This window comes from Salmo salar, chromosome ssa01, assembly GCF_905237065.1.
Source record: "Salmo salar chromosome ssa01, Ssal_v3.1, whole genome shotgun sequence".
NCBI lineage: Eukaryota > Metazoa > Chordata > Actinopteri > Salmoniformes > Salmonidae > Salmo > Salmo salar.
The window spans coordinates 87,939,138-87,960,568 of NC_059442.1; the positions used below are offsets into that span (position 1 = coordinate 87,939,138).

Sequence of the window (21,431 nt, forward strand, 5' to 3'; positions counted from 1 at the left end):
TGAATATGCAGAGCTAGCGCGCAAATATGAGCTATTAAGCTAGCTAGTACCTATTCCATTTATGTGGCCTCGTCAAAGATGGAATCTTTGCTATCGTCAATTTATTCCGAGATCAGCATGCAGATGATGTAAGTTAGTGCTTCAAAGTCCCTGTGATAAGGTTAGCGATAAACTGAAGTCCAAACTGAACAGAACTACACTCTCTTCTACCATTGTCTTAAATATATATAATGGTCTCGTTGCAAAAGCTAAATTGTCGCAAGGGAACTTTTATTTATTTATTTTATTTAACCCGGGTAGCAAAGATTTTAGCAAACACCACTGAAACTGAATTGGTGCTCGCTAGCTTTGCAAATTCAGCTATTGTTGGAAGCCAGCCAATATGAAAGAAACTATTAAAATTACAAAAGGTTGCAGCATATGTTGTGTAAATGGTGAACTCATACAGCTGTCAACTCTTGTCATTTTAATCCGTTTCACATTTGCTAGCTACCTTTTAGATCGAAGCCCAAATAGAATGATAAAAGATAAGATGATAGAAGCCCATCTCCTACTGTAAATAACCTACACACTGTGTGTGTGTGTAGCCAGCCAGCCAGGTAGAAAAATGGCAGAAAAATAAAAGACAGACATCAGAGTATTTTTCAGTACACCAAAACGCAAAGTAAGAACCCTAGTATCTCAAAGACTAGTTGATAAAATGTTCATAAGAAAGAAATGAAATTCTAATGGAAATGTTTCACAATGATGTCATTAGGCAGAGCAGGCAACAGATGGCACACAGACAGCAGAGTTGGGGACAGATATGCAGGGACAGGGAGTCTCAGGTAAGTTTGTTGAGTCTTTGTTTGGCAACATTATGAAAGGTTCTCCATTTTTTTTACTTGTAAAATAGGAACATAATTGGAAAATGCCATGGATACCCCCACTCTCAACTTAAACTGGTGACTGAACTAAGATTTGTTAAAGGCAATGGTATTGCTGTTGTGAGTAGTTGTGTAGTTTTGGGTACGGCAAACACCTTATTTCTTTGGTTCCTCAATATACATTTATACATTTACCATATTACAATGTAGGCTATGTGTTACAGCACTACTTTTGGTGTCCCCCTCAGGAATTGCTCTTGAGAAAATTTCATGTAATTGTCCCCTCCAAAGTTGATATCAGATTTTCGCCCCTGCTGTCAAGCGTAACTGTGATCAGGGGAAATGGTGGGAACGCATAACGTGTTGTTGCGGGCCAATCGTGAGCGAGGGCTTCCAAACCCAGAGGGCCTGGAGGGTTCGACATCGAGAACCAGCTAAGGCAATGAGTGTTCTCCTGAGATGTAAACCGCTCTCCTGAACCGTTCCCATAGCTGTAACACCACCTGAGGGTGTAGACTCCAGTCCACCTCCGGTGGGCCATTTCTCGAAAGCATGTCCACTGCCTGGTTCAAGATGTGTGCTGGCTGGTTGAAGATGTGCGCTGGCTGGTTCAAGATGTGCGCTGCCAGCAGTGACGAGCCCACAGCAAGAGCTCCCGAGCCATTTTGCGGAGGTGCGGTCATCTCAGTACCCCCTGGTGATTAATATACGCCACTACCATGGTGTTGTCTGATCTGACCAGGACATGGTTCCGCTCAATGTAGTGCAGGAACTGTTGGAGTGCATGGCGAACTGCCCAGAGATCCAGCACATTGATGTGCTTGCCACTCCATGGGGGCTCCAGCGTCCGCTCACTGCCATGCCTCTGAACACTGCCCACCAACCCGCTAGCGAGGTATCGGTGCACATTAGCTCTCTGCAGTGGACTCTGTTCATTATCACTCCCTCCAACAGGAAGGAGTGTGAGTGCCATTTCAACAGAGTCCTCACACACGCATTTGTCACCGATAGCGGACGATGTCTGGGTCGTCTCCAATAGAAACGCTCGTTTATTATTTGCTTTTGGATCAATGATTATGGTCTGGTTATATATAGCTACAAATTCCCTTTTGTTTGCGTTGGAAATTATAACGGTAGCGTGGCCGAGTGGTCTAAGGCGCTGGATTTAGGCTCCAGTCATTTCGATGGCGTGGGTTCGAATCCCACCGCTGCCAGAATATTTTAATGTTTTTTTCTTTCTCAACCAGGTCGGGCAATGTATTACGAGTTATATGCTTTTTATCGTCCAGGTAAACTACAAAATATGTGACAAGTGTCTGGACTGTTGCAAATACCGGTGATAGTGGTACATGACGCACCCATTTCGTGGTAGAACGGCCATGACAAAGACCTGTAGTGCCATTTTGTGGCGTTTCATAGTCATTACATTTCAAAGAGAGTCCACTCGAGGGCAGCTGCTTGTTGACAATAGCATAATTTATTTGTTCCTTAGTTAGAAAGACTTACCTCTAAGAAATAAGTCTGTATAAGAAACATATTCCCGAAATAAAGTATAGTACCTGTATTTACATTCATGAAAAGCTGTTATGATTAATATACATATTATTCATAAAATAATCCAAATTAAAATCAACTCTTTGCAAAGTTCTTCAAGTGAATCCCTCTAAATGAGAGATCAATGATCAGGGGGCCCAACGAGCAGCTCACCATGTTAGGGTTAAATCTATGCGAGGCTTCACTGGGCTCTGCTGAGAGTGTTGCCTGGCCACAAACTGCAGCTTTTGGATGGCCAGCTGAGTGTCCTCCAGTGAGATGTCCAGATGCCAGACGGCCCTGACAAAGCCTCCAATGTGGGGGAACATGAGTACCCGTACCCCCTGCCCCATAGCGGCCTGCTCGCCTTCCCCCACCCCAGCCATCAGGGCACAGAACTCTGTTGGGGTCAACGAGGCATCCCGCAGACGAAACCGCAGGATGTTGGTTTCCACAGCAGCCATGTCGACCTCGTAGAGAGGCGGGTCGCACTCCAACAGAGCTACACACACACACACACACACACACAGGTTGACAGAGTGGTCAAGAATATATGATGAAATAGAAACGTCCACGTGTGTGTCTTGCAGGTGTACATTTGTGTGTTTGTGTGCCCACCCTGTGCGAAGGTCCTGGCATGACGGTGGTCTTCCTCCAGCCTGTTGATCATGTCCCCCAATGCCAGCTTGCCAGCGGCTGCCAGAATTCCCACCTGGCGCAGCCCTCCGCCCAGGGCTTTACGACAACGCACCGCCCTGGAAATGAAGTCCTGAGGGCCAGCCAGCATGGTGCCCACTGGAGCACCCAGACCCTGCAACACACAGGATCATACGCAGGAGCATACGCAGGATCACACAGCAGGTAACATACAGCAGGTAACACACAGCAGGTAACACACAGCAGGTAACATACAGCAGGTAACACACAGTGTCTGTCTCACAAATACATAACTCCAGCTGATGGTGTGTGTGTGTGTGTGTGTGTGTGTATGTGTTCTGACCTTGGACAGGCAGACGCTGACGGTGTGTGTGTTTTGTAGGATTGTAGATGGGGCGACTTTCTGGGCAATGGCTGCATTCATCATTCTTGCTCCGTCCATGTGTACAGCCAGTCCATATCTGTCTGCTAACACCTTTACCTGAGGGCGAGACACACAACAAAGCAGTTACACCATACCTCTCTGCAAGACTCTCGAGCACTAACCTGAGGGATACACAACACACACTCACCTCCTGCAGGAAGGGTAGGGGCAGCACACGGCCTCCCTGTATGTTGTGTGTGTTCTCCACACACACCAGGCGTGAGCGGGGGTAGTGGGCGTCGGGGTAACCATGGCGAATCTTGGACTCCAGCTGATCCAGGTCAAAGGTCCCGTCAGGTAGATTGGTCACCATGGTGGAGTGGACACCAGCCAGCTGACACACACATTACAATCACATGTGTTTTTAGTGTGCACTTTAAGTTTGTGTGTGCAGTGGCTGTGTGTGTAATCTGTGTGTGTTCACTATACCTGAGCACTCCCTCCCTGCTCGTAGATGTGGAGGTGTGACAGATCTCCAACAATCATCTCATCTCCTCTCTCTCTGCAGTGCACCATTACTGGACAACATTTAAACACATCCAAAAAATATTACACAATTACTACTAAGGTGATCCACCTTATGCACAGCCATGTAGAACGATCAGCTGTAAACCCATTGCAGATCCATCTCCTCTCACCAACACAACTGAACAACACACACACACACACACACACACACACACACACACACACACACACACACACACACACACACACACACACACACAGCTGGTTATTCTCTCACCTGCTATTAGGTTTGCCATGGTTCCAGATGGGACATAGAGAGCTGCCTCCATCCCAAACACCTCTGCAGCCATCTTCTGGAGCTCTGTACATGCCCATCCAAATTTGCCAAATTAAATCAGGTTCATAAAAATGGAAAGGATGCATCATAAAATGATACAAACAGGTCCATGTCAGTGCAATCAGATCACAGTACCACACTAATGAATTATGCAGTGTGTGCACCCCATGCACTTCACTACAGAATGGGTATTGCACTGTTTTACATACTTTTATTGATCGGCCAGAACTTTGATCGGTGAAAGATCAGTATAAAATAATCAGGTCATAATGATGAGCACCTTCTTACAAATCAGATCTTCACAAATGATTGTTAAGCAACTCCATATGCTTGCCAAAACTCATGCCTCATCTAATTTCTCTGACCATTTACTGTTGGATCCTCCCCGAATACATCATCCCCAACCTCGGCCTCTGCCATGGCCTGACGCATGGCCGCTCCAGGCTTGGTCACTGTGTCGCTACGGAGGTCCACTGTCCGGGTAGAGGATGCCCCGGCCAGGGAAGGGTCCACTGGTTTAGCGGTCTCGTAGTAGAGTCGAGAGGGTCCTCGTCCAAGCCCCACGGGGAACACATGGCGATGTTTTGGTGAGATGACACCCCGGTTTACACAGTGCAACAAGGCACGGGCCAGAATCGTTAACGTTTTTAAAAACATGTTTGCTGTCGTTTTGAGCACCGCAGAAAACCAGTTCACTCATCCATTGTTTTAGCTGTGAACTTTGGATCGTTGTATTCGACAATCATTGATTCGAACTCCAGTGGCTGTCAGGCCAGAGTAATGGAAAAGGATCATAAATATACCAGAAGGTGGCGCCACAGAACATGTATTTTACTCCACCAGCCCACAACACAGAAAGCGTTCATTGCCATGATCTAACCCTGGGTTTAATGTCTATGAATTGAACTTCTCTTCATGCAAAAACAATGCCACAAAGCAAATACATGTATGCCATACATTAATCTATATTATTCCCCAAGCAGTTAACATCTCATCCAGTCGTGTGGTTAGATGTGAGTATATATTTGATACTTTGTTGTTGTAATATAGCTTTGAAACTTCAAATTGTTGCTTACTATAAGGAATTACGGATGTGCCTTTCTAGCTGAGAGAGGAGGGTTTTCCGGTCAAAGTTTCCTTTGTGAGTCGAAGTGGTGCACCACTAAAGCCAAAGGCGTTTACCCTCGTTAACATCATTAATAACAAAAATGATAAGTAGCTAACGAGAACACGCATGAATTTAAATAATAAAGTCACGACACAGAAAGATACCTTGCAATTTGGTTAAAAGCTACAGGCTCCACCGCGTGACTAGACTGACAGGTAGCTGCCAGCATTAGATGCTAAGCTAACTATTTATTGTAGCTAACTGTCTGAAGCGGGGAAGGTGGACTTGTCTACCTATCTTTACTGTCGATATATTCGCATAAAACCAATTTCTGTTTGCTGCTGTGGAAGTATTGGATTTCGTTATTCAATAGTTCTGCGTTGGACCATTCCGGTGAGCTCCCACTACGTAACTAGCTAGTTTGCTAGATAGCTAACGTTAGCTATTTTATTGTTGCTAAAGGGTATTGTGTAACATTAGATACGTTATTTGCTAGCTAGCTGCCACATGAGCCGATGACAGCTGTCGTGACATCCGTGGTTAGCGCAATAGCTAACTGTGGATTTGGTTATCTAATCATACACATTGCCCTTGATACCGACGTTTTAACTAAGTTGTCAGGCCATCATGTTGCACCATACATCTACATACACACATACATAGATAGCTGACCAGGTCCGTGTAATAATAGTTTGTATTCATGTCATGAATGATGATCTGCATCAAGATGGGGATGGAACAAATTATTGATGAATAGTAGGCCTAACTGTAGCAATGTGCTTGGACTAAAGACACTCTCTTTCCCTTCCTCTCCTAAAGCACTCATCCCAACTGTGCTGAAATGGAAAAACCCTCCCATTTGTTTTCAAGTATTTAGAGGAACAGGTAAGTTCACATTTCCTGTTAAACATCCAGTCCCATCACTAATTTCCTGTTGTCAGAACAGAGCGTAGCCAGATCTCTATTTACCTTCCACTGATGAATGTAACTTATAGATATAGCTATAATACATCACATTTCTCCTGAGACAAGCTTGTGACAGATGAAGACTGCTAACAGTCAGTGTTCCTATTCATTAGTAGCTGTTTTGCACTTCTAAGATGCAAAACCCACATTCTAGCCAGGTGGGAGGCGTGCCTGCTGTGTTACTTTGTGAACGTGATGAGCACAGATCTGCACAGAGTAGTGTAGGCGTGCAGTTGGAGGAATGCCAGAGAACTGTCCCTTCCCAATGCCATTATGTCAGCACAATGCACTACATGTTTCAACAATAACCCTCATACAGGAGAGGTGCTGGCAATGCCAAAACAACCATCAGAGATCCAGATCATATCTTTTTGTGATAATGTATCAAATGAACCTGATATTGATGTTTGCGTGTTATATAAGATATCTTTGTTGCTGTGAGAACTTGTGTGCTCAAGGATTGTGATCAACGACATGGTGACAACACATTCACCTCCAAAACTTGACTATGTTCTGAAAATACATTGTTATTATGACATTACGCCACCTATTGCATTGATTGTGATGTGTTCTATTGTGACTCTACCATATCTTGCATTGCAACATTATTCAAGTTCTACTGCTGCACCTCATCCACACTCAAGAAAGTTGAGTTCTTGACTTGCATTGTGATGCATTGCATTGTGATGCATTGCATTGTGACATTTATTGTGTTTTGCTGCATTATGACATCATCCACCAAATGTTTAGTTCTTAGATTACATTGTGAAGTATTTCTTTGTGACACACCGTTTTAGCCTATTTGAGTTCTACTCAGTGGTGTAAATTACTTTTACTTCACTACTTTTACTTCACTATATTCCTATAGAAAATATTGTCCTTTTTTTCTCCATACATTTTCCCTGACACCCAAAAGTACTTGTTACATTTTGAATGCTTAGCAGGACAGGAAAATGGTGAAATTCACACACTTTTCAAGAAAATACGTGGGCATCCCTACTGCCTATGGTCTGGCGGACCCAATAAACACAAATGCATATTTTGTAAATAATGTTGGAGTGTGCCCCTGGCTATCCGTAAATTGTAAAAATAAGAAAATGGTGCTGTCTGCTTTGCTTAATATAAGGATTTTTAAAATGTATTTATACTTTTATTTCTACTTTTGATACTTAAGTATATTTAAAGCCAAATAATTTTAGACTTTTACTCAAGTAGTATTTTACTGGGTGACTAACTTACTTGAATGACTTTCTATTAAGGTATCTATACTTTTACTCAAGTATGACAATTGGGTACTTTTTCCACCGCTGGTTCTACTACTGCATAGGGCTGGGAATTGCTAGGGACCGCACGAAACAATATTATCATGATACTTGGGTGCTGATGTGATATGTATTGCAATTCTCATATTTCTATATGCATTGAGATTCAATACTGTGATTTTATTGCAGTTCTATGGTCCAAACATATTGCTCACCATATGTCTACTGCAGAGGGATGAGAGAGCCATGAGAAAACGATTTTTGATCAGTCATGGAAATAAAAGTGCTGAAGAAAATGTGGCTCCCTATTTAAAAAGATGATGTAGAACAAGCTATGAAGGAAAAATACTGTAGTTTCAGTGCAGGTACAGCCAGCTAGCGCAAAGATGATATTGTCAAACTATACGATATATCGGCAAAAAATAATATAGTTAAATATAATTCCAGTTCGCTGCAGCTAGCGACTGGAACGAGCTGCAAAAAACACTCAAACTGGACAGTTATCTCCATCTCTTCATTCAAAGACTCAATCATGGACACTCTTACTGACAGTTGTGGCTGCTTTGCGTGATGTGTTGTCGTCTCTACCTTCTTGCCTTTGTGCTGTTGTCTGTGTCCAATAATGTTTGTACCATGTTTTGTGCTGCTATCATGATCTTGTCATGCTGTGTTGCTGCCATGCAATGTTGTTGTTTTAGGTCTCTCTTTATGTAGTGTTGTGGTGTGTCTCTCTTGTCATGATGGGTTTTGTCCTATATTTTTAATCCCATCCCCCGTCCCCGCAGGAGACCTTTTGCCTTTTTTACTACTGCATTGTGGCATCACCCCATGCTCGAAAACGTGGCCTACAATATAAGTCTTTCAATGGACTGTCTTTGTCTCCCACATATCACTAAAGGGTTAAACGTAATTCTCTCTAAATTGACCTGTTTCACTGACTTTTTGAAGCTGTTGCTGCTTGTCAAAGATCTAGTTCATGATAGCCTCAATTACATCAGTGAGGGAACCACCGGGTGAGGCGGTCGCTGATGAGGTCATTTGTGGTGCTGGGGTGGAGGGGAAGGTTCTACAGTTATGCAATAGGAGATTGGATGATTCGATCAGACTCAATGTGCTGTAATAAACCATAATAAAGGTCAATTACGTTTTGTTGTGGTAAATTGGGTGGAAATGCCTCATGATGTGAGGTCTGAAGGACGACACAGAGTGTTTCACTGTGGAAACGCTGTAGAGATTGTCCAGAAGAGGTTTTTTGGTTGGGGTGTGTCGTCTGACTGGAGACGACTTCCTCAGGCTGCTGGAACACTCAGAAGACAGAAATTCTCTCTGGCCATATGAGTGTTGTGGTTTTTCTCGAGCCAGTGCCAGGAAACTGCTCCTTATGGTCACATCAACACTTATCTCAAATCACATTTTATTGGTCACATACACATATTTAGAAAATGCTATTGCGGGTGTAGCGAAATGCGTGCTTCAACATCTGCATTGCTTGCTGTTTGGGGTTTTAGGCTGGGTTCCTGTATAGCACTTTGACATCGGATGATGTAAAAAGGGCTTTATATATACATTTGATTCCTAGTTCAAACAGTGCAGTAGTATCTAACAATTCACACATCTAAAAGTAAAATAATGGAATTAAGAAATATATAAATATTAGGACGAGCAATGTCGGAGTGGCATTGACTAAAATACAGTTGAAGTCGGAAGTTTATATACACCTTAGCGAAATACACTTAAACTCAGTTTTTTACAATTCCTGACATTTAATCCTAGTAAAAATTCCCTGTCTTAGGTCAGTTAGGATCACCACTTTATTTTAAGAATGTGAAATGTCAGAATAATAGTAGAGTAATTTATTTCAGCTTTTATTTCTTTCATTACATTCCCAGTGGGTCAGAAGTTTACATACACTCAATTAGTATTTGGTAGCATTGCCTTTAAATTGTTTATCTTGAGTCAAATGTTTTGGGTAGCGTTCCACAAGTTTCCCACAAAAAGTTGGGTGAATTTTGGCCCATTCCTCCTGACAGAGCTGGTGTAACTGAGTCAGGTTGGTAGGCCTCCTTGCTCGCACACATTTTTTATCAGTTCTGCCCACACATTTTCTATAGGATTGAGGTCCGGACTTTGTGATGGCCACTCCAATACCTCGACTTTGTTGTCCTTAAGCCATTTTGCCACAACTTTGGAAGTATGCTTGGTGTCATTGTCCATTTGGAAGACCCATTTGTGACCAAGCTTTAACTTCCTGACTGATGTCTTGAGATGTTGCTTCAAAATGTCCACGTAATTTTCCTCCTTGATGATGCCATCTATTTTGTGAAGTGCACCAGTCCCTCCTGCAGCAGAGCACCCCCAAGCTTCACGGTTGGGATGCTGTTCTTTGGCTCGCAAGCATCCCCCTTTTTCCTCCAAACATAATGATGGTTATTATGGGCAAACAGTTCTATTTTTGGTTCATCAGACCAGAGGACATTTCTCCAAAAAGTACGATCTTTGTCCCCATGTGCAGTTACAAACCGTAGTCTGTCTTTTTTTTATGGTGGTTTTGGAGCAGTGGCTTCTTCCTTGCTGAGCGGCTTTTCAGGTTATCTTGATATAGGACTTGTTTTACTGTGGCTATAGATACTTTTGTACCTGTTTCCTCCAGCATGTTCACAAGTCCTTTGCTGTTGTTCTGGGATTGATTTGTACTTTTCACACCAAAGTACGTTCATCTCTAGGAGACAGAACGCGTCTCCTTCCTGAGCGGTATGACGGCTGCGTGGTCCCATGGTGTTTATACTTGCGTACTATTGTTTATACAGATGATCGTGGTACCTTCAGGCGTTTGGAAATTGCGCCCAAGGATGAACCAGACTTGTGGAGGTCTACAATTTTTTTCCTGAGGTCTTGGCTGATTTCTTTAGATTTTCCCATGATGTCAAGCAAAGAGGCACTGAGTTTGAAGGTGGGCCTTGAAATATACTGCTCAAAAAAATAAAGGGAACACTTAAACAACACATCCTAGATCTGAATGAAAGAAATAATCTTATTAAATACTTTTTTCTTTACATAGTTGAATGTGCTGACAACAAAATCACACAAAAATAATCAATGGAAATCCAATTTATCAACCCATGGAGGTCTGGATTTGGAGTCACACTCAAAATTAAAGTGGAAAACCACACTACAGGCTGATCCAACATTGATGTAATGTCCTTAAAACAAGTCAAAATGAGGCTCAGTAGTGTGTGTGGCCTCCACGTGCCTGTATGACCTCCCTACAACGCCTGGGCATGCTCCTGATGAGGTGGCGGATGGTCTCCTGAGGGATCTCCTCCCAGACCTGGACTAAAGCATCCGCCAACTCCTGGACAGTCTGTGGTGCAACGTGGCGTTGGTGGATGGAACGAGACATGATGTCCCAGATGTGCTCAATTGGATTCAGGTCTGGGGAACGGGCATCAATGCCTTCCTCTTGCAGGAACTGCTGACACACTCCAGCCACATGAGGTCTAGCATTGTCTTGCATTAGGAGGAACCCAGGGCCAACCGCACCAGCATATGGTCTCACAAGGGGTCTGAGGATCTCATCTCGGTACCTAATGGCAGTCAGGCTACCTCTGGCGAGCACATGGAGGGCTGTGCGGCCCCCCAAAGAAATGCCACCCCACACCATGACTGACCCACCGCCAAACCGGTCATGCTGGAGGATGTTGCAGGCAGCAGAACGTTCTCCACGGCGTCTCCAGACTCTGTCACGTCTGTCACATGCTCAGTGTGAACCTGCTTTCATCTGTGAAGAGCACAGGGCGCCAGTGGCGAATTTGCCAATCTTGGTGTTCTCTGGCAAATGCCAAACGTCCTGCACGGTGTTGGGCTGTAAGCACAACCCCCACCTGTGGACGTTGGTCCCTCATACCACCCTCATGGAGTCTGTTTCTGACCATTTGAGCAGACACATGCACATTTGTGGCCTGCTGGAGGTCATTTTGCAGGGCTCTAGCAGTGCTTCTCCTGCTCCTCCTTGCACAAAGGCGGAGGTAGCGGTCCTGCTGCTGGGTTGTTGCCCTCCTACGGCCTCCTCCACGTCTCCTGATGTACTGGCCTGTCTCCTGGTAGTGCCTCCATGCTCTGGACACTACGCTGACAGACACAGCAAACCTTCTTGCCACAGCTCGCATTGATGTGCCATCCTGGATGAGCTGCACTACCTGAGCCACTTGTGTGGGTTGTAGACGCCGTCTCATGCTACCACTAGAGTGAAAGCACCGCCAGCATTCAAAAGTGACCAAAACATCAGCCAGGAAGCATAGGAACTGAGAAGTGGTCTGTGGTTACCACCTGCAGAACCACTCCTTTATTGGGGGTGTCTTGCTAATTGCCTATAATTTCCACCTGTTGTCTATTCCATTTGCACAACAACATGTGAAATTTATTGTCAATCAGTGTTGCTTCCTAAGTGGACAGTTTGATTTCACAGAAGTGTGATTGACTTGGAGTTACATTGTGTGGTTTAAGTGTTCCCTTTATTTTTTTGAGCAGTGTACATCCACAGGTACACCTCCAATTGATCAGAAGCTTCTAAAGCCATGACATCCTTTTCTGGAATTGTCTAAGCTGTTTAAAGGCACAGTCAACGTAGTGTATGTAAACTTCTGACCCACTGGAATTGTGATACAGTGAAATAATCTGGCTGTAAACAATTGTTGGGGAAATTACTTGTGTCATGTACAAGGTAGATGTCCTAATCGACTTGCCAAAACTATAGTTTGTTAACTCGAGATTTGTGGAGTGGTTGAAAAACAAGTTTTATTGACTCCAACCTAAGTGTATATAAACTTATGACTTCAACTGTAGATATGAAATGAGTAAAACAGTATGTAAAACGTTCTGCTAGAAGCAGAGCTGCAATGTCTGTCGGCACGATCTTTCCAGAGTGCTGTATGCTGCCACACCCAGACAGACATGGGGAGAGGGGCATTGAGGGAGACTGAGACAGATTAGTAGGTTGAGCCTTGGTAGAGCAAGACAACCCCCCCCCCCCCAAAAAAAACATATCAGCAATAACCTGAGGTTAACACAGAGATGGAGATATTGAGAGTGAAAATGAGTAAGTGTGTGTGAGCGAGAATGAGGGAGGGAGAGGGAGAAAGAGATCCTCAGACAACACAACCTCATTGACAGGCTAGGCCTGCTTTGTTCTAGTGGCATTCCTTGCTGCAGTCCAGGGGTAGAAAACACACTCTCATGAAAACAAACAGAATCGACCCTGTAGTGTTATCATTCTGTCTTTATGTAAACCATTCAGAGGTCAGTGTTTCTGCTCAGATTTTCTTCAGCAGAGGTAAGGGGGGTCTGATTTTGTAACATGTCATTCTGATCTTGAAAGCACTTTTCCACAGGAAAATTAAGAAACAAATATTTATTGCGCCGCTGCTTTAGTCATTCCATGTCATTTCAGCAACCCATGACTAACTGCATTGCTTTAATGGAGGACTGGCTTGAATTGTGAGGATGACCACTCAATTTATTTTGTCATGAGCAAAAGCAATTTTTTAATTTTTTAAAATGTATTTATTTATTTTAATCCAAAGTTGAGAAGGAAAGGTTTTGATCCACGCGGGGCTCCCGAGTTGCGCAGCGGTCTAAGGCACTGCATCTCAGCGCAAGAGGTGTCACTACAGACCCTGGTTCGATTCCAGCCTGTATCACAACCGGACGTATTTGGGAGTTCCATAGGGCGGCGTGCAATTGGCCCACCGTCGTCCGGGTTAGGGTTTGGCCGGGGTAGGCCGTCACATCACAGAATGAAGAAGCAATATGCCATGCCGCAGATCCATCCTACTAGTCAGACATAGAGAACTGATACTGTATACTGGTTGTTGGGGTGGGATTGAGGGTGGCTTTTGATAATTTTACTGGATTCCTTATGTCTTATTCTTAGGAAGAATTATAGTCCAAATCAGATGTTCTGTACTATATTTAATATTATATGAATCCTATAAATTCAAATGGCCAATTTTGGCACCATAAATTCTTCATTTCTCAGATTAAATAATTGAACAAAATGTTTAATTTAAGGAATCCTAATCTTATCTGTTTCTAACTACAACTATTTTGGCAAAATTTGAGATGGGGGGGTGTAAATCCTCTCTTGTGCTTTTTGAGGTCCAACGACCCTAAAGGGCAGGTATTCCCAAACTACACGCAATGCCGTCGGGGATACGCCAAATAAAAATGTGATTCACCTTGACATTTTCTAACAGCCCATTTATATTTTTGTTCGGGGCTATACATTTGGGTAAGATTTTTACCAGCATTACTACACCTGCACCTGTCGACGACACAAGTTGATCTGCTTCCATAAGCACATCCCAATGCTAGCATCAGTAATTCTACATTTGTTGTTAGCCCAGCTAGTATGGACACTGACAGTTGTGAATCTGATGCAGCCAAAGAGCTACTTCCCCCTTACCCAGGAAAGCACCGAACAACAGACAGGGACGTTGGACCATCGAAGAGGCGCAAATATGATGAGAACTACATTGATTTGTGGTTCACTTACATTGGGAGTAGTGCCTTTCCTCAACCACAGTGTGTTTATATGTGCAAAAGTACTATCTCGCAACTCGATGAAACCTTCACTCTTGCGCAGATATTTAGAAACAAAACATGCCAATTTGAAAAATAAGCCACGGATATTTTTGAGCGAGAATTAAGACGGCTTTCAAGTAGTAAGACATGTATATAAGCAACGGATACCATTAATAAGAAGGGGCTAGAAGCGTCTTACATGGTGAGCTACCGAGTGGCTAGGACAGGCAAGCCACATACTAATGTGCAGGACTTAATTCTTCCTGCTGCCGCAGATATGGCTGGGACAATGCTGGGGGAAAATGCCCAAAATCTATACAGACAATTTCTTCATCTACCACACTGTTTCACAATGCATCAGTGACATGGCAGGAGATGTTTTGAAACAATTACTGCTTCGCATACATGCCAGTGAATTCTATGCATTACAGCTGGATGAGTCAACAGACGTGGCGGGCCTGGCACATGTCTGTTACGCTTATGGGGGGTCAATTAAGGAAGACATCCTCTTCTGGAAACCAGGACAACAGGAGAGTATATTTTTAAAGTACTGGACAGCTTTGTGACATCAAATGGACTTTAGTGGTCAAGATGTGTTGGTATCTGTACTGATGGCGCAAAAGCCATGACAGCGCATGCAAGCAGTTGCTCCCGACACCACTTGGGTACACTGCAGCATCCACCGAGAGGCTTTTGCTGCCAAGGGAATGCCTGACAGCTTGAAAGACGTTTTGGACACTACAGTGATAATGGCTAACTTTGTTAAAGCAAGGCCCCTGAACTCTCGTGTATTTTCTGCATTATGCAATGATATGGGCAGCGACCATGTAACGCTTTTACAACATACAGAAGTGATCTGGTTATCAAGGGGCAAAGTATTGACACATTTATTTTTTTTATTGAGAGAAGAGTTTAAAGTTTTTTTTACTGACCATTTTCACTTGTCTGACTGCTTGCATGATGACGAGTTTCTCACACGACTGGCCTATCTGGGTGATGTTTTTTCTCGCCTGAATGATCTGAATCTAGGATTACCGGGACTCTCCGCAACTATATTCAATGTGCGGAACAAAATTGAGGCTATGATTAAGAAGTTGGAGCTCTTCTCTGTCTGCATTAACAAGGACAACACACAGGTCTTTACATCATTGTATGATTTTTTTTGTGTGCAAATGAACTCCAGCTTACGGACAATGTCAAATGTGATATAGCGAAGCACCTGAGTGTGTTGGGTGCGCAATTACGCAGGTACTTTCCTAAAACAGATGACCCAAGCAACTGGATTCGTTAACCCTTTCATGCCCTGCCTCCAGTCCACTTACCGATATCTGAACAAGAGAGCCTCATCGAAATTGCAACAAGCGGTTCTGTGAAAATGTTATTTAATCAGAAGCCATTGCCAGATTTCTGGATCCTGCCTTTGCAAATCTCGCTGTTAAGACACTGATGTTCTTTGCAACCACGTACCTATGTGAGAGTGGATTCTTAGCCCTCACTAGCATGAAAACTAAATACAGGCACAGACTGTGTGTGGATAAGGATTAAGAATGAGACTCCAATACAACCCAACATTGCAGAGTTATGTGCCTCCTTTCAAGCACACCCTTCTCATTAATCTGTGGTGAGGTATTCACAATTTTCAATGAACAAATAATATATGTAAGATGGTTAAATAAAGAACAAAATTATTATTATTATTTGTGCCCTGGTCCTATAAGAGCTCATTGTAACTTCCCACAAACCGGGTTGTGACAAACTCACACTCATTCTTATGCTTAATGTGTATGTGTGTGTGTGTATGTATGAGAGTGCGCTGTCCCTGGTGCTGGAGGGGGTAAGCAGCTGGAGGTTGAATGTTTGAAGGGGTACGGGACTATAACATTTTTGGGAACCACTGCAATAGGGGGACGACCCTATATGGTAAAGACTGCGCTGAAGTCAACCATAACTTCAACAAGTGTCAGAGGTCAATAGAAACGCAAGATGCTAATTCCTCATGATGGTTGACTTTATAATCCTTAGCCTGCAGCCATGCATTCTTAAGTTGGGTGTTCTTTCTGTGTCTGAGAGTTCCATAATTGCACAAGTGTTCTGGTTACTACCTCTCAGCCCTGAGCAACAGATAGGAGAGTAGACTACATCTATCCACCCTAACCCTCCGCCATAGTCTTTACAGATCTGGTCATGATGGGGAGGGTGGGCAAAATTGGTCTTGGACAGCCACAGATTTTATTCCTACCCCAGGTCAAATACACACCTCATAAAACTAAGTGGTCTAAATGTAAATCCAATATCAAGCTAAACGATATCATAACCACCATCGATAAAAGACAATACTGTGCAGCTGTCTTCATCAACCTGGCCAAGGCTTTCGACTCTGTCAATCACCGTATCCTTATCGGCAGACTCAACAGCCTTGGTTTCTCAAATGACTGCCTCGCCTGGTTCACCAACTACATCTCAGACAGAGTTCAGTGTGTCAAATCGGAGGGCCTGTTGTCCGGACCTCTGGCAGTCTCTATGGGGGTACCACAGGGTTCAATACTCGGGCCAACTCTTTTCTCTGTATATATCAATGATGTCGCTCTTGCTGCGGGTGATTCCCTGATCCACCTCTACGCAGATGACACCATTCTGTATACATTTGGCACTTCTTTGGACACTGTGTTAACAAACCTCCAGACAAGCTTCAACACCATACAACACTCCTTCTGTGGCCTCCAACTGCTCTTAAATGCTAGTAAAACGAAATGCATGCTTTTCAACCGATCGCTGCTCGCACCCGCCCGCTCGACAAGCATCACTACTCTGGACGGCTCTGACTTAGAAAATGTGGACAACTACAAATACCTAGGTGTCTGGCTAAACTGTAAACTCTCCTTCCAGACTCATATTAAACATCTCCAATCCAAAATTAAATCTAGAATCAGCTTCCTATTTCTGAACAAAGCCTCCTTCACTCATGCTGCCTGCCAAACATACCCTCGTAAGACTGACTATCCTACCGATCCTCGACTTCAGCGACGTCATTTACAAAATAGCCTCCAACACTCTCCTCAGACTGCATCCAATTTGCTATCACAGTGCCATCCATTTTGTCACCAAAGCCCCATATACCACCCACCACTGTGACCTGTATGCTTTCGTTGGCTGGCCCTTGCTACATATTCGTTGCCAGACCCACTGGCTCCAGGTCATCTACAAGTGTTTGCTAGGTAAAGCTCCGCTGTATCTCAGCTCACTGGTCACCATAACAACACCCACCCGTAGCACGCACTCCAGCAGGTATATTTCACTGGTCATCCCCAAAGCCAACACCTCCTTTGGCCACCTTTCCTTCCAGTTCTCTGCTGCCAATGATTGGAACAAATTGCAAAAATCACTGAAGTTGGAGACTTATATCTCCCTCACTAACTTTAAGCATCAGCTATCTGAACAGCTTACCGATCGCTGCAGCTGTACACAGCCCTTCTGTAAATAGCCCATCCAATCTACCTACCTCATCCCCATATTGTTTTTATTTACTTTTTTGCTCTTTTGCACACCAGTATTTTTACTTGCACATCATGATCTGCACATCTATCACTCCAGTGTTAATTTGCTAAGTTGTAATTACTTCGCTACTATTGCCAATTTATTTCCTTGCCACCTCACGCCAATTGCACACACTGTATATAGACTTTTTCTATTCTGTTATTGACTGTACGTTTGTTTTTTCCACGTGTAACTGTTGTTTTTTTGTCGCACTGCTTTCCTTTATCTTGGCCAGGTCGCAGTTGTAAATGAGAATTGGTTCTCAACTGGCCTAACTGGTTAAATAAAGGTGGAAAAAAAAGCTGATAAGCTAAATCAAGTGTTTTAGTGACGGGGTGGAACAAAAGCCTGGATACCCTGCAGTTTCTTGGACCAGAGTTCCCCACCTCGTTGAAATGATCTTTTCTGCGTAGGACCATTTTCAAACCTAACCAACCTCCATTTTTTAGGTCTCTCTGTCATCCTGGCAACACTGGAGCCACAGGATGGGACGGAGCCAAATACCGGCATCATGGTTGTTGCTGTAGCACCCGGCTCCGCACCTAGCCCGTGGAGCGAAGCAGTGACTAATGAGCTTCAGGAGATGACTCTGCAGCCCGCCTCCAACGACATGCCTGTGCGGGACAGGAAGAATGGTGAGTTGGTGTCCCAGGGAAAACGTTCCCTATTCCCCTATACAATTCTCTTCTTTCATCAACTTTCAGACATACCGTATCAAGCATACCATCAAATAAATTCAGAACTGATTCCATAATTTTCCTTAGTTCACTCTCCTATGTGTTACACCCTATGCAATGCACTGCCTTCTGTTTAAATTTCCATTAATTACATTTCCATTTAGAGGTGGGGGAAAGAAAATCTCACTTTTCAATGTAAACACACCAGTACATTTGCATATGTAAAAGGAACAGATTACATACAGGTAATCTTAATAGGGCTTTGTGCCATCACTAGCCTCCATAACAGCTTTAATGCGCCTTGGAATAGATTCTACAAGTGTCTGGAACTCTATTGGAGGGATGCGACACCATTCATCCATGAGAAATTACATAAATTGGTGTTTTGTGCTGGTGGAAAATGATGTCAGGCGCCACTCCAGATTCTCCCATAAGTGTTCAATCGGGTTGAGATTTGGTGACTGAGACACACACCCTTTAAACCCCCTATGTACCTTTTTGAGACCCCTCTTTCAAAGTCACTGAGATCTCTTCTAGCCATGGTAGCCATAATAATGGGCAACTGGGCATTTTTCTACATGACCCTAAGCATGATGGGATGTTAATTGCTTAATTCCTGAACCACACCTGTATGGATGCACCTGCTTTCAGTATATGTTGTAACCCTCATTTACTCAAGTGTTTTTACTTTGTTTTGGCAGTTACCTGTAAGTGTTGAGGTGGGGAAAAAACTGTGTTTTCATGAAAAGCAGAAGTTCAGTATGAGGTGTTTCTGTACAGCTCTCCCAGCCATGTACCAGTGGACAGCTTACATCTCCACAGGAGAGGGTTTAGAGAGATGGAGATTAGCTGGTCAGATGAGGATGAAGGAGATGGAGGGTATGAATGATGTCATAGGGCAGTAGGGAGTAAAGGATCATTGCTGATACTGAGACTGGTAGTGTTCATGATGATGGAGTTGCTGTATTGATTCGTTATCTGCTATTGCTGTTATTGTGACTAGGTCCCTAGATTGTATCTCATTGAGACAGCTAATTTTAAGGGGAGTGAAATGGTCTAAGTTACAATAAGTTTGCTTAACAAGATTTGCTTAACCTGTTGGGGCTAGGGGGCAGTATTTGCACGGCCGGATAAAAAACGTACCCGATTTAAACTGGTTACTACTCTTGCCCAGAAACGAGAATATGCATATAATTAGTCGATTTGGATAGAAAACACTCTAAAGTTTCTAAAACTGTTTGAATGGTGTCTGTGAGTATAACAGAACTCATATGGCAGGCCAAAACCTGAGAAGATTCCATACAGGAAGTGCCCTGTCTGACAATTTGTTGTCCTTCTGTTGCATCTCTATTGAAAATACAGCATCTCTGCTGTAACGTGACATTTTCTAAGGCTTCCATTGGCTCTCAGAAGGCGCCAGAAAGTGTCTGCTGTCTCTGGGCGAAGAACAGCAGGAGAATTTGTGAGTGGTCAGCCTGGGGACAGTGACACTGGAGATGCGTGTTCATGAGAATTCTCCATTTTTTTCTTTCAGTCTTTGAATGAATACAACGTCGCCCAGTTAGAATATTATCACTATTTTACGAGAAAAATAGCATAAATTGATTTTAAACAGCGTTTGACATGCTTCGAAGTACGGTAATGGAATATTTTGACATTTTTTGTCACGAAATGCGCTCGCGCGTCACCCTTCGGATAGTGACCTGAACGCACAAACAAAACGGAGCTATTTGAATATAACTATGGATTATTTGGAATCAAAACAACATTTGTTGTTGAAGTCCTGGGAGTGCATTCTGACGAAGAACAGCAAAGGTAATCCAATTTTTCTAATAGTAATTCTGAGTTTGGTGAGCCCCAAACTTGGTGGGTGTCAAATTATCTAGCCTGTGATGGCCTAGCTATCTACTCAGAATATTGCAAAATGTGCTTTCACCGAAAAGCTATTTTAAAATCTGACACCGCGATTGCATAAAGGAGTTCTGTATCTATAATTCTTAAAGTAATTGTTATGTATTTTGTGAACGTTAATCATGAGTAATTTAGTAAATTCACCGGAAGTTTGCGGTGGGTATGCTAGTTCTGAACATCACATGCTAATGTAAAAAGCTGGTTTTTGATATAAATATGAACTTGATTGAACAAAACATGCATGTATTGTATAACATAATGTCCTAGGAGTGTCATCTGATGAAGATCATCAAAGGTTAGTGCTGCATTTAGCTGTGGTTTTGTTTTTTGTGACATTATATGCTTGCTTTGAAAATGGCTGTGTGATTATTTTTGGCAGGGTACTCTCCTGACAATCTAATGTTTTGCTTTCGCTGTAAAGCCTTTTTGAAATCGGACAATGTGGTTAGATTAACGAGAGTCTTGTCTTTAAAATGGTGTAAAATAGTTATATGTTTGAGAAATTGAAGTTATAGCATTTTTTAGGTATTTGTATTTCGCGCCACGCGATTCCACTGGCTGTTGACTAGGTCCCACCTCGCCCAGACAGGTTAAGAACCAGATGGGAGTCTCAGTGAAGGCCAGGATGGATAGACCCTCCCTGCAAAGTGAATTACAATGCTAGAAGTTTGAGGTTTAGAGTTGACCCCCCCCAGCCCTAGGGCACCACTCCCCGTTTTAAGCAATCCCTACCTGGGCTAATAAATCTTCATACAGGGCATGCTGGCTGGCTGCTAGTTGCAGACATGTTGTAGCAGGACCTTCCCAGTCTCTTATTTGACAACATAGTGGAAGAGAGACGGAGGAATGTTAGCAAGGCTATCAGTCCATTACATCGATCTAGTATACCATCTTATTTCTCTCTGAACGGCAGCTTTGACCCACCACATCAATGAAACCCTATTTACTCTATGGGATGCACCCTCCTATCTAGTCTATGACAATCTTGATGCACTGTGCACGGCAGCTATGAGGTTGGTGCTCTCTCTCTTCCAAGTAGAGTTATGCAATCTCTCATTCCACGTGTAAAACCAAGCTCATGCAGTTCTCTAGCTCACGAAATGTTGACC

The 21,431-nt window shown here is 43.4% G+C and overlaps 2 protein-coding genes and 1 non-coding gene across 5 annotated transcripts in view; 2 read left to right on the forward strand and 1 right to left on the reverse strand.

Annotated features, from left to right (window-relative positions):
* Window positions 1–1,998: 1,998 nt before the first annotated feature.
* trnal-uag (transfer RNA leucine (anticodon UAG)) lies at window positions 1,999–2,080 on the forward strand. Its single transcript has one exon. It is a non-coding gene; the product is annotated as a tRNA-Leu (tRNA).
* Window positions 2,081–2,321: 241 nt separating this feature from the next.
* On the reverse strand, window positions 2,322–5,161 carry tha1 (threonine aldolase 1). Its single transcript, XM_014207320.2, has 7 exons — window positions 4,651–5,161; window positions 4,226–4,309; window positions 3,910–3,998; window positions 3,629–3,814; window positions 3,400–3,537; window positions 3,018–3,210; window positions 2,322–2,901 (listed from the first exon to the last, which is right to left on the reverse strand). Exons 1-7 carry the CDS (start codon window positions 4,940–4,942, stop codon window positions 2,570–2,572), a joined length of 1,314 nt encoding a protein of 437 aa, XP_014062795.2. The 5' UTR covers window positions 4,943–5,161; the 3' UTR covers window positions 2,322–2,569.
* Window positions 5,162–5,165: 4 nt separating this feature from the next.
* Window positions 5,166–21,431, forward strand: part of LOC106608977 (myocardin-related transcription factor A) — a 72,420-nt gene continuing 56,154 nt past the window's right edge. The window contains exons 1-3 of one of the 3 annotated variants that reach the window (XM_014207289.2): window positions 5,166–5,298; window positions 6,213–6,278; window positions 18,184–18,369. In XM_014207289.2, coding sequence (XP_014062764.2) covers window positions 18,246–18,369 — 124 coding nt within the window. In that variant the 5' untranslated portion in view covers window positions 5,166–5,298; window positions 6,213–6,278; window positions 18,184–18,245. Of the gene's footprint in view, window positions 5,299–5,483; window positions 5,787–6,212; window positions 6,279–18,183; window positions 18,370–21,431 lie in introns of those variants that run through there. The other 2 variants (XM_014207279.2, XM_045723859.1) reach the window with 2 other exon arrangements.

Excerpts from the sequence above, each read along its gene's own strand:
- tha1 (XM_014207320.2), bottom strand. The coding sequence starts at position 4,942 with ATGTTTTTAAAAACGTTAACGATTCTGGCCCGTGCCTTGTTGCACTGT. Across the intron at positions 3,815-3,909 it reads AGCAGGGAGGGAGTGCTCAG|CTGGCTGGTGTCCACTCCAC; the intron begins GTATAGTGAACA and ends TGTGTGTGTCAG. Across the intron at positions 3,538-3,628 it reads CCCTACCCTTCCTGCAGGAG|GTAAAGGTGTTAGCAGACAG; the intron begins GTGAGTGTGTGT and ends TCTCGCCCTCAG.